General features: G+C 42.9%; 1 protein-coding gene across 15 annotated transcripts in view; it reads left to right on the forward strand.

The window, feature by feature from the left end:
• Ttll5 (tubulin tyrosine ligase like 5) overlaps positions 1-12222 on the forward strand; it is a 217845-nt gene that overhangs the window by 43912 nt on the left and 161711 nt on the right. For all 15 annotated transcript variants that reach the window (XM_039113313.2, XM_039113315.2, XM_063261755.1 and 12 more), the window contains 3 exons: positions 6098-6199; positions 7919-8010; positions 8908-9015. In XM_039113313.2, coding sequence (XP_038969241.1) covers positions 6098-6199; positions 7919-8010; positions 8908-9015 — 302 coding nt within the window. The remainder of the gene's footprint in view (positions 1-6097; positions 6200-7918; positions 8011-8907; positions 9016-12222) is intronic.

The raw sequence follows: 12222 nt of genomic DNA on the forward strand, positions 1-12222 counted from the left end.
AAGATTCTGGGGTCAGAGGTGGTTGTGAGCTTATACTTGGGTGTTGAGAATTAAACCCAGCTTCCCTGGAAGTGCAGCCAGTGTTTTAACCACTGAGCTCCTAATCTCTCAGCCTCTGAAAATGCATTTAACACACCTAACTTGTCAGGAATGTTAGCTTAGCAATATGGTTTACTATAGTATATGGTTGTTGCCCTCCTGACTGTGGGCAACTGGCTACAGCTTGCTGCACTGCTCAGGGTCACAAGACAGGACCAGTGCGTATTGGTAGAGTGGGAAAAGACGAACGTCTAGAACTGAAAGTGTAATTTCTTCAAAATGCAGATTATTCCTACAACATCATAAAGCAGAATACATGTGAATCAAACTATTGTTAGGTCGAGGCCTGTTGTATGTCTTCTTATCATGAAGGCATTTCTTCAGTCACTCTCTTGGGGTTCAGAGAAGTCATGACTACTGTGCTGCTTCCAAGAGAGAAACATCAGCAAACAGAAACCATAGCTTTTAAGACTTCATTTTCAAAATAAAGTCCATATCTTCATCTGAAGGCTGCTAGTGGAAGACTGACTTCCAGGCAGCTAGGACGAGGTCTTATAGCCCACACCCACTGTGACACACCTATTCCAACAGGGCCACACCTTCTAATAGTGCCACTTCGTAGGCAGAGCGTATACAAACCATCACACCATATTTGTTTTCAGATTGATTTTTAAAAAATGGACATACGATTCATTTTTTATCTGTGAACTCTAAGAGCCCAGAGTTCAGACTATCTAAGAAAATAAGATCCCATTTTTTTCTTGGCATAAAGGTCAAGACTATGAAATTCTGTTGTGTAGGCTTTTTTAAATGTTAAATTTTAAAAGTTACACAAATTGCTGACTGTTTCTGTACATACACATCACAGTGCACATATGGAAGTCAGAGGACAACTTGTGGGACTTGGTTCTCTCCTTCCTCCGTGTGGATCCTAGTTGGTTCTCTCCTTCCTCCGTGTGGATCCTAGTTGGTCTTCTCCTTCCTCCGTGTGGATCCTAGGGAACTAACTCAGACCTTCAGGCTGGGTGACAAGTGCTTTGTCCTGTTGAGCCATCTTGAGGGCCCAACATACTTCTCCCCCGAATAGCACTCACTTTTCTTTTGAATTGAAAGTATTTTTTTACACAATGTATTCTGATCAGGGCTTTCCCTCTCCATCTCCTCCCAGATCCTTTCCACCTCCTACCTGTCCAACTGTGCCCATTCTTTCTTTTTAGAAAACAAATGAATAAAAAACCAGACTGGTAATTAAACAACAACGAAGAAAAAGCATGAGAAACACATACACAAAGCCCATGAAAACACAAAATTGGAAGCCATAATATATCAGCATAAGACCAGGAAGGCAAAAAAAATGTTCAAACAAAGCAGTGTAAGACCAAAAAATTACCAAAAATACCATTGAGTTTGTTTTCTATAGCCACAGGAACTGCTCTGAATTGTGTATATACACTGTGAGACTCCATTGGAGGGTCTAGGTATCTTAAATCTTAATTTCCTTTGAGATGGAGGTTAAGGATTTAGCACACTGATTTAGGATTTCAGCTGAGTATTTGCAGATTTGATCCTGAATTACCTAGGAAATTACTGATTCCTCTGACTTGTTAATAGAGAAATTGTGTTGAAACTTTCAGGTTTGAATAGGTTGAAATGTGATAGTGTGTAACAGGTATAGCCCACTGGTTCTCAGCCTCTTGGTTGGGACCCCTTTGGGGACTGACTGATCCTTTCACAGGGGTTGTAAATCAAATATTTACATTACAATTGATAACAGTAGCAGTTATGAAGTAGCAATGAAAATAATTTTATGGTTGGGATCACTACAGCCTGAGGAACTGTGTTGAAGGCTCACAGCATTAGGAAGGCTGAGAACCGCTGCTCTAACACCAAGGTCACAGACCTAATTGCTTGGCAGTGGGCACTGAGAGTGGGAAAGTGGCTTTCCTGTCTGAAGGCACTTGTGCGGCACAATGCTTGCTAGTCACCCACAGTAGAAGCACCAGGTCTTTTGTTGTTCTAAACTTCACAAGAAACTTACTACTTTCCTTTAACACTCTGAAGTTTGAAACCATCTGGATGTGTGAAAAAGCTATCTGAGTAGTGCAAAGAGCCACCTTTTACTGTCTGAGACCCCATTCAGCTCGACAGAATGGTCCAACTAGCATTCTTTTTAACCAGAGGACCCCATCAAGGATGGCTGTTTGGCTCAATTGTCGAGTCCCTTCCAGACTCTAGTCTGGGGCAGCTCCACGTTTCTGTGACTTCATGACCTCAGTGTTTTGGAAAATGACAGGCTAGTCATTTTCCAAATTGTCCTTCAATTTGGATTTGTCTATATTTTTTTCATGATTAGACTTTGGCTATTCATTTGGGGTCAGAATACCACAGAAGCGATGGTAAATTCTCATTTCAGGATATTTGATGGCACATGCTAATTATTTAGTATTTGATTAAGGGTTGTGCCTACCAGAATCCTCGATTGTCAAGTGTCTTTACCTTCTCTCTATGATTACCAAGAATTATGAGGAGGTAGTTAAAAGACATGTTAAACCTCGTTCATTGTCTCATTTTTTATCAATATCTTTCATATCTGTTGATGTTTCTTAAGTGAATTATTAGAGCAATGACTACTGGATGATGATTTTCAAATTCCATTATCCTTTTATTTGTATTATTTTGCATTTTACTTCAAGGAAAAGTTTTTTCTTTCTATTATATATTCATCTGTTTACTAGTATATAGGGAAGTACTTCTGTTTTATTTAGTGGGCCCCTTTATTATACTGTTTAGTTTTCCTGCTCTTTTTGTCCCAGCTTTAGCCAGTGGGAGCCCCTGTACACTGATTGTCGTGTCCTTTTGACATGTCTCCATCATTCTTTGAGTATAAGGCATTTAGGCTCTTCTTGTTCCCACCCAGCCCTACAAGCAGTCATATCTCCAAGGAATACTGCTTACTTGGTCATGGAGAATTGCTTTTAGAGTCAGAGGTTGGAGGACTTGATGACCCCACTGCTCTGGGGCTTGCAGGAGAGAGACCTAGGAAGCATGTATATGTCATATGGGCTTATGATTCTTCAAAGTTCAGAGTGTAAACTTGCTTTTCTCTTTTACATATTTTTATTTCTCTGTTCCAACAAAGAAAAAGCTGTCTCCTACTATCTTTAGCATTTTTATTTAAGACAGGGTTTCTCTGTATAGCCCTGGCTGTCCTGGAACTCACTATGTAGACCAGGCTAGCCTCCAACTCACAGATCCACCTGCCTCTGCCTCTTTAATCTCCAGAATTAAAGGTGTGTGCCACTATCACCAGGCGTTAGAACATTTGTTTATTTACTCAGTTTTTTTGTTTGTAGTCAATCTCTTGGCTCCCCACTTAGAAGCTCTCCAATCTCTGGATTTAGAGTCCTTGGGGCTATTGTTGTGCCTAGATAACTTTCTATATTTCCCAGGGATTGCGTCTCAGCCCATACACTGTCTTCCTCATGGGGCTGCAAGAAGTTAGCTAGCCACGTCATTCATGTTAAAAGCAAAAACAAAGAAAAACCATCCCAAACCAAACCAGTGTAGGCTAACTAGATCATCAGAAGTGAACTAGTAGACCAGATTTGGTAGTTGTGTCACTTCTCGTCTAGGCAGCAAGAAGGCAGTGGTGGTCAGAGGTGAGTGTGGCTGTTAACACAGATTCATGAGAGCTGTGAGATCTCACTGGCTAAGCTCAGCCTTCCTTCTGCATTGTCTTCTTGTATTCTTTGAGCTGAGGGACATTAGAGTCAGTGCTTTTGCCCTGTCAGGGGCGTTTGCTGTTAACACTTCTCTTCACCCTCCCTTGATCGATCGATCGATCGCTCTATCTATCTATCTATCTATCTATCTATCTATCTATCTATCTATCTAGTATAGAATAGTCATTCAGGGCATGGGGAGGGGAGTTAAGAGGGTAGTAGAGGCAGAGAGAGGGCAGGGGAGAAGAGAAGTGAAGTAGAGACCAGCCATGAGCATGGGGAGAGAGAGGTGGAGTGGGAAGGCAAGAAGAAGAAGAAAGAGAGCAAGAGCCACCCACAGTTCTTTCATCATGTTTCCTGGACCCAGTAGAAGCTCACTCCATTCCGTGACATTGGTAATACTGTCCATGCTGGGTTTTAGAGTCAGATGCTCCAGTGACAGGAAGTGAAGAGGGAAAACGATCTGTAGAAATCCAGCCTTTTGAAAAGCGTGTGGGGTGTAAATGCATGGAACCCCAGACCCAGCTCTCCGTGTGCCTCCCTGGGCTTTTCCTGTTGGCCCGGTGGAGTCAAGCATGCAGAGTTAGACAAGAAGAGATACCTCCTTTCCTGACCAAAACCTTCTCTCTCTCATACTTAGTACTTTTTGAGGGAGATGATGGCAAGTAATGTGTCACCATGAGTTAATGTCTGTTGGAGGTAGGAGTTGTGGATCTTGCCTGGTTCCTCTGCATTCCCTTCAGAGAGAATTCAGAGTGATTCTCCCACCTGCTCTGAGAATCACTCTCTATATGAAGATTAGGATGTAAAAGCAAGGTTTGTTGGCCACCGCATGATGATGAAGAGTTAAATGGTAACTCCAAGAAGTTTATGGGAGCTTTGAGGCCTTTCTTAAGCATAGACACAATGCTTGTCAAGCTCTCTTTAGTCATATATGCCTCGTCAAAATTTTCTCATCATCCACATCCTTCTTCCTGGCCTCATGTTTGTTTATTTTAGTTTCTTGGGTTTGTTTTTTCCTTTTTTTTCCTTTAGCGCCTGTGTTTTTCTGGTACAGGGAATTAGGGAGTAGAGATAGTGGGGTGGCTGAGAAGAAATAGAGAAGAGGAAAAAATTTAAATGCTGACCTTTAATGCGGTAAAAATCATGTTGACTTCCTAGTCTGGGTAAGCATATCTAAACCGTTTGTAAATCATGTGAAAATAAGCTTGTGGCCTTCTAGGTTTTTTCACACACTTGGATATGTGTCTTGGGAAAGCACTTTAGGGCAGGGTGCTGTGGCACTAGCAGTGAGTGAATGGGTCTCGTGTTCACCATAAGCAATGGTCTTGAGAGGCAGTTTTGATGCCAAGCCTCGCTGGACAGTTTCTCTTTCCCTGCCTGCTGCCCACAGAGGCGGGCGAGTGTGCTTTGTGCTTTCGTCTTCTATTGACAGTCGGCCAGGGCGACAGGTGGCCGCTCTACTTGCTCTGGACGCCACGTGGAAGCCTTTCTGTCTTCTGCTTTCATTTGCAGTTCAGAAGGCCTTCTGTGCTGTCTATCCGTGTTGTGTTTCCTCTCACTAGTGCTTATGGTGCGTCCTAAGTCGGTAGGAATGCACTCTGTGCATGTGGTTCAAGTCTGCAGTCACGTGCTGAACCGTGTTTCCTTTTTTCTTTTCTCCTGTAAAATGTCGTTATTCCAGTCACTGAGTAGACCTTGAGTAGGTGTCCTTGAAGCTTCATAGCTGTGGGTAGTATCCCACGTGGAGTTCCCGAGGTTGTGAATTATTGCATTTTGAATTTTCATTCTTCCCATTAAAAAGAAAAGCAGTATCTAAGAGTGTTTAAGCCATAGGGTTTGGAGTTTGCTTTTGGATGAGTTATTCAGGTCTCTCTCTCTCTCTCTCTCTCTCTCTCTTTCTTTCTTTCTTTCTTTCTTTTTTTCTGAGACCGGGCCTTCTTCCAGCTCTAGCTAACCTGGAACTCTCAGTGTAGACCAGGCAGACCTCTGCCTTCCAAGTGTTGGGATTAAAGATGTATTTCACCATGCCTGTCCAAGTTATTTAGTATTTATGGGTCATATTTAGTTTTATATCTATTTAAAATTTAGATGTAGCATAGATCTATTTCATAGAGTGGCTTTTAGTGTTGAACTGATAATGTGTATAGAAGACACTTCTCATTGCAACTGTCACTTAGCAGAGATCAGTATTAATTAGATACTATTGTCACCTTCTTCTTGTAAGATGATGATGACATCCTCCACCCTCCATCCTCCATCCTCCATGTTATTGCATGCTCTGCAATCTTCAGGTCCACTGAACTTTCCTGGCATTAACCCATTCTTCCTGTCAGGTTTGCAACTGTGCGATACGATCAAGGCTCCAAGAACATTCGGAACCAGTTCATGCACCTGACAAACTACAGTGTGAACAAGAAGAGTGGAGACTATGTGAGGTACCATACCCTGGGTCAGGGCTAGAAGTCAGCTTCAGCTGTGAGGGTGGAGACATGGCAGTTAACAGGAACATGTAGGTGACACTGAGAGGTCACCTTTAAAAACAGTTACTTTTCTGTGAATGGGTGTTCTGTCTCTGTGTGCCTGGTTCCCTCAGAAGCCCGAAGAAGGGAGCAGATCCCTGGAACTGGAGTTATATATGGTTGTTAGCCATTGCGTGGGTACTGGGAATTGAATACAGGTTCAGCAGGTTAATACAGGTTAAGTGCTCTTAACTGCTGAGCCATCTCTAGCCCCTCCAGTATCAGTTTTGAGGCATTGCTGCTGTTGCTGCTGCTTCTCTATGGTGTACCCAGACAGAGGGCACCCTATTCTACTAAAATATGCCTTTGCCATTCCTCTTTCCCTACTTGACTTAGGGGGTCAGAATTTCAGCTTGGAAGTCATATCTAAAGCTTAAAATTATTTGTATCTCTTGACACTGTAGTTCCATTTCTATGAATTTAACCGTAAGGATGTATGTACAGAATCAGTTTATCAATCCACATCTTTCCTATGTGTCATTTGATGGGAAGTGTAGTGAGCCAGCACATGAAGCAAACACTTGACTGAACCAGTCTGTTAACTAAAGCTTCTTATGTTGCTGAGGAATGAGAAAAGGATAGGTCATGAAATGTTAACTCTCTCTAACTACAAAGTGTAAGATTAGGATGTCAGTTTTTTGCTTTTATGTATCTTCTGAAATTTTCTAATGTTCACTGCAATGACCAGAGGAAAAAAGAAAAGAAAAAACTAAAGAAAGGAGGCCCTCTCAGAGAAGAACCAGGAAAGCAGTACTGACCCAGCTGTGTGCAAATGTTATTTTTGCTCTGTTTTCTTTCATCCTGAAAATTTTGCCAGGAAAGTGGAAAAATAGAAAAGAAACCCAAACAGTCACTTTCTATTCAGACTAAAAATAAGTTCCCACCACGTCCAAGGAAGGAAGGAAAGAATCTGGAAGTGGGGTAGTTGCTAAAGTGTGGGAGGTTTCATCAAGTGTCCTATGGCCAGCAATCGAGTTGCTTAAAGCTGCCACGTCTCTCAGTCTAGATGAACAGGGATAGAACTGGAAAGGGTGCTGAGGGTTGAGATGTCAGTGGCAAAGCACATATCTTTGGTGGCAGGGTGACATTCATGGAAGCTCACCCCATTCACCATTTTGTGCAGTGGGATGCCTAGAACTCTCTGCCCCCTAGAGCTCAAGTCACCCAGTGCCTTGTGTCATCAGTGGAACTTGAGAGGTTTGGGAAGGTAGCAGTGACTACCCAGACAGGAGGCTTGCTAGTGTGTCAAAGCAAGCCTGTGTAGCTCCTTATAATACATAGTGCATTAGCTTACTAACCTGTCCCGGCTCAGTTCTGGTCTGAATGGCATCGGAGGTTGTTTGCTGACCTTATGTGACATTCACTTCAAAGACTAGATGTGCTATATCCCACTGTTAATTTATTATTCTTCTCTTATTCTTGATGTGGAAGAATTAGCTCTCTTCTTTACCCTCTTTATACAAGCAAACTCTCCACAGTTGTCTTTCTCTTAAGAAATTAATAGAAAGGGTGTCTTACAGAAGAACCAGGGAAAACCAGGTTGAAGTCAGCAAACTGAATGTTTTTCTTAAATACTCAAAGCACAGAGAAAAGCAGACCTCTTGGCATATGTAGCTTCGATTCTTTTCTTTTTAGTTGTGATGATCCAGAAGTGGAGGATTATGGGAACAAGTGGAGTATGAGTGCCATGCTTAGGTACCTGAAACAAGAAGGCAAGGATACAACTGGTGAGTATCAGACCTTTTTCCTTCCAGTCTCTAAAAAAATAGTTCTATTATTTGTATGCAGTGTGTGTGCATGTGTGCATGCATGCAGATCCTCTTGGGCTGGAATTATAAGAGGTTGTGAGCTGCCCTACATGGGTGCTGGGAACCGAATGCAGGGCCTCTGTAAGAGCAGCAAGTGCTCTTAACTGCTGAGCCGTCTCTCCAGCCCCTGACTTCACTCCTCAGTGCTGTTTTACTACTTCTCATCAGGGCCTCCTGATAATGATGCTGAGAAGCCCATGGTGCCTGCTCTTGTTCTTTCCCTGTAGCTTACAGTGAAGAACAGACTTCCTACGACCCCCAAATCTCTGTTCTTAGCTCTAATTTGGAAAGTATCACTTTTCTCTTAGTCCTCAATGAATTTATCTTTCTCGAGTGCTGTGCTAAACTAAGATACTGTGGCATTTTGTACACTGCATTGCAGTGTGCGTGCAGTTGGCGCTATATTGGCTCTGAGTTCTAACTTTCCTAAGTTGAGCTCCCTCATTCTTGTGGCTGCGTAGGAGGATGTAGAGTGGAATTTAAGTTCGGGGCTTGGAGTCAAAAAGAATCCTTGCTGAGCCTTGGGCAGCTTGGGAAGCAGTGTGTAAATAGACTTTGTTTGTGCATGGGGAAAGGGTGCTAGGAAAGTGAGAAGGAAGAAAAGGCTTGTTCTGCAGTCTGTACCTCTGTCACAGGCCACCTGCACCTGTGTCTGCATGTGTGCCGACCCTGTAGCACCCATTCTGAAGACCACCATTTTGATGCTTTTTGAATGTGCACACCTGCTTTTATAATTGCACCGTGACCTGGAATCTGCTTCTACTAATGCATGCATTATAGTGTTTCTGTTTTCATTACAAAAGATTGTTTTTGCAGCATTGATGGCCCATGTGGAAGACCTGATCATTAAGACAATAATCTCTGCTGAACTAGCTATCGCCACTGCCTGTAAAACCTTTGTTCCACACCGCAGCAGTTGTTTTGGTAAGGAGCTGCCAGATGCTTGTGTTTTGTGAGAAGGGTCTCGGGATCCTCAGCTAGTGGGGCATAGTGATTTCTATAGGAGTCAGGGGCACATCCTGGGTTTGCTTTCTTAAGCTCACAGAGTAGATGCAAATTCTATCAAGAAGCCAGTGGTAGAGGTGGTGAGTTTTCATTGGAATCTCTGGAGGAATAACTCCCTTTCTGTGTAGGGAACAGGGATTGAAACTGAAGTGTGGGTCTCTCTGTCAGGATACACTCAGAAAAAGTTTGCAATAGGCTGTACAGGAATCCAGCCCTAACAAATATATTCCAGAGCTCTCTGGCTGCCAGACTGGGAACAGATCCAAGAAGCTCTGGCTGGTACCAGTGTGTGCTTTCTCCCATTTTCCGATGACTCCTCCTTTTTGTTTTCTTCTTCCTAGTGGGTTCTTCTCCCCCTCCTCTTCTTTCTCCTACTTGTTTTTCTCCCTTCTCTTCTCCCCTTCTGTTTCTTTTTGATAGTATGGAGAAAGTGTAACAAGCAGTTCACAACCTGGATCAGAAAACCCATGACCTCCTGACCTACTAGCTGTGTCTGTCTGTCACACCAAGGTTGCCTATGTGCATGCCTGCTTTCTCCATGGATAGGAACTTAGTATTGACTACCTGTATGAAAGGCCATAAGGCCAGGTTGCCTCTGGGCACACGTTGGACCTTGGTTTAAAAAAAGCACACAGGGTTACTGATATAGCATTGCTAGTTAAAGTGTGGGATGGAGTGAAATACAGTGAGAATGGGAGAGGGATACCTTCCTTAGGGGCTGGAGGTGAAATAAAGAACATGGTTTATAGGCTTGTATAGCCTTGTATAGTCTTTTTGGTTGGGTATTTTTCAGAAAGTTGCTGTAATTTCCACTTTCTGGATTATGAATGGCAGCCATGAGGTATCTCCCTCCCGAGAGGACTGTGAAGATGCAGTGAGGTGGTGCAAACAAAGAAAGCATCTGGCACCAGTCTCGCCTTGAAGCTATACTTCATAAAAATTACCTTTATTAATTTTATAATTGACATTCTAATTCTTGGTCTCTTTAATGGATTATTGTAGCATGTATTTGACTGGTGCTCAAGTAGGGGAACTGTTGAGACTAAATAGAAGATGCAAATGAGTCAGGGTCTAAAATTGTAGAATAAAAGAAAAGGCTGCAGGTCTTCTAAACTTCTAAAGGGAAGTGCACCAGTGTGCACACGTTCTGTGTCTAGCTAGAACACCCTCCCGCCTGCCTTGCATTCTCTCATTCCCTCAAGACTCCTTCCACTCTCCTGCTTCTCTGAAGTCTTGCTGAGCACAGGACCCTGTCCTGTTACTACCACATGTGTTCTATTCTGCTTTATGATACTTTCCTGTCTTATGCGTAGATGCCATCCCCAAAGTCTTTGAGTTTATTTTCTTGAGTTCTTAATAGTCTTCGTGACTGCTTTCCCATCCCATCTGCTTATGTTAAGTCAGAGCTCCAGGCACCTTTTCCTAACTCCTTGCCTTTGTGTGTGTTTGATTTATCTTGTGGATGAACTACTACTTTTCTCCTGTTGTTTACCTCACAGGTCACCAGCATCCTTCCAGGGAAAGCCAAGCATCACTTCTTTGGTGGTCTTTTTTTCTAATGCCCCTTGTAAAGGTCGACTCCCATCCTGAGGAGTACTCAGTCCCCAGTACTCTATTCATGTCTCTGCATTGTCTCTTGCCTGCCCTCTGGCATTATTTATGTGTGTGTCTCTCCTGGTTGAGTGGAAGCTCCTTGGTGATGGCTGTCACAGGGAATGTTGGGAAATGTTTGATAGATGAATGCTGGGTGCTTGTTCTCATTCTTCTTGGTGGCCTAGCAGTAGGCTTTGTAGTAGATCTGATATGGTAAGGCCTGCAGTTCTAGAGTTGTCGGCTATTTGCTGTGGAGGCTAACAGAATTGACTCTACATGCTGTGAGCTTTCAAGATCAAATGTTTCCTTTATACCCCTGCTTGCCTATGTTGGTAAATTTCTGATGGTCCTTGGTATAGAAAAAAAATCCTTTGTTCTAAGTAGCTAATCTTGAAGGCTTTTCCGGGTATTTCTTTTCTGTATCATTCTCTATAACCTGATTGTTGGAAGCGTAGGAATGGGCTCACAGAACTCAGTGTGAAAGAAGGGCAGCAACTCTCTCTGACTCAGAGAAATATCCCAAGACCCGTCAGCCAGGGTCTCCTTTCCCCTTCCCTGCCTGGACCCAGCTCTAGTAAACTCAGGGCATCTGGAGTTTTTTAAGTTGTTGACCGTCTCTTGGCTTCTATGGTTCTAATTCCTGTTAGCCTTGGGTTTCTGTGCTTCATTAACCTCTCCTGTGAGATAGGATTTTGTATATTTGTGTATATTGTGTGAATCTTTTTGTCTCCCTCTAATAATTCTTAGCCTCCCCTGGGGTTTGTGTTATAAGGAGCAAGCTTTGAATGTGTGTCAGAGTAGACAGGAATTGAGAGCTTCCTGGAAGTTTTTGTTTAAACAGAGTATTCATACTTTTAGGGGAAACAGAACTTAAGATGGGGTTCCCTGTATGCTTAGGTGGCCGTTTCTGGCCTCCCATTTGCAGATTACTGGCAGGAGAGTCTGTCACTGGGATTTCTGTCCTGTGATTTTTCAGCCCCCTTGCCACCTGTACTGTCTCCAGGTACCTTCAGCATTCCCAGTCAGCACTTTTTCTGCATATGTAACTCTTTCCTCTCTGGCTATGTACAGAGCAGAGATTAATGTCGAGCAGTGCACAGTTTGTATTCTTAAAATCAGTTTTCCCTGGAATGTTGCTATATTCCTGTGCCTGCACTGTTAATACTACCTATACCTCAACCATAACAGACCATCTGAAGCTCAGTTATTTAATGCTAGTTTATAAACTTGGATATCCAGAAGGACCTTTGCGAGTGATTTGTCACAATACAGAAGTGGAGACCCTAAGTGGTACCCTTTGTCTTGGGTCCTAGAACTTGTGAGTAAAAGAGCTTGAATAAAAGAGACGGCCTGAAACCAGGAACCTCTGAGGATGAATCTTGGCAATTTCCCATCTTGATCATAGGACTTCAATTATATGATTTTTGGAGCTTCCCCCAATAAAACCTGTTTCTAACAGTCAGATTTTACTGACTTCCAAGATTGTGAAAATGTGGTACAATTTGAACTCATAGGCTTCAGTGGCAACTCTTT

Source organism: Rattus norvegicus, chromosome 6 (genome assembly GCF_036323735.1).
Source record: "Rattus norvegicus strain BN/NHsdMcwi chromosome 6, GRCr8, whole genome shotgun sequence".
In the NCBI taxonomy this organism is placed as follows: domain Eukaryota; kingdom Metazoa; phylum Chordata; class Mammalia; order Rodentia; family Muridae; genus Rattus; species Rattus norvegicus.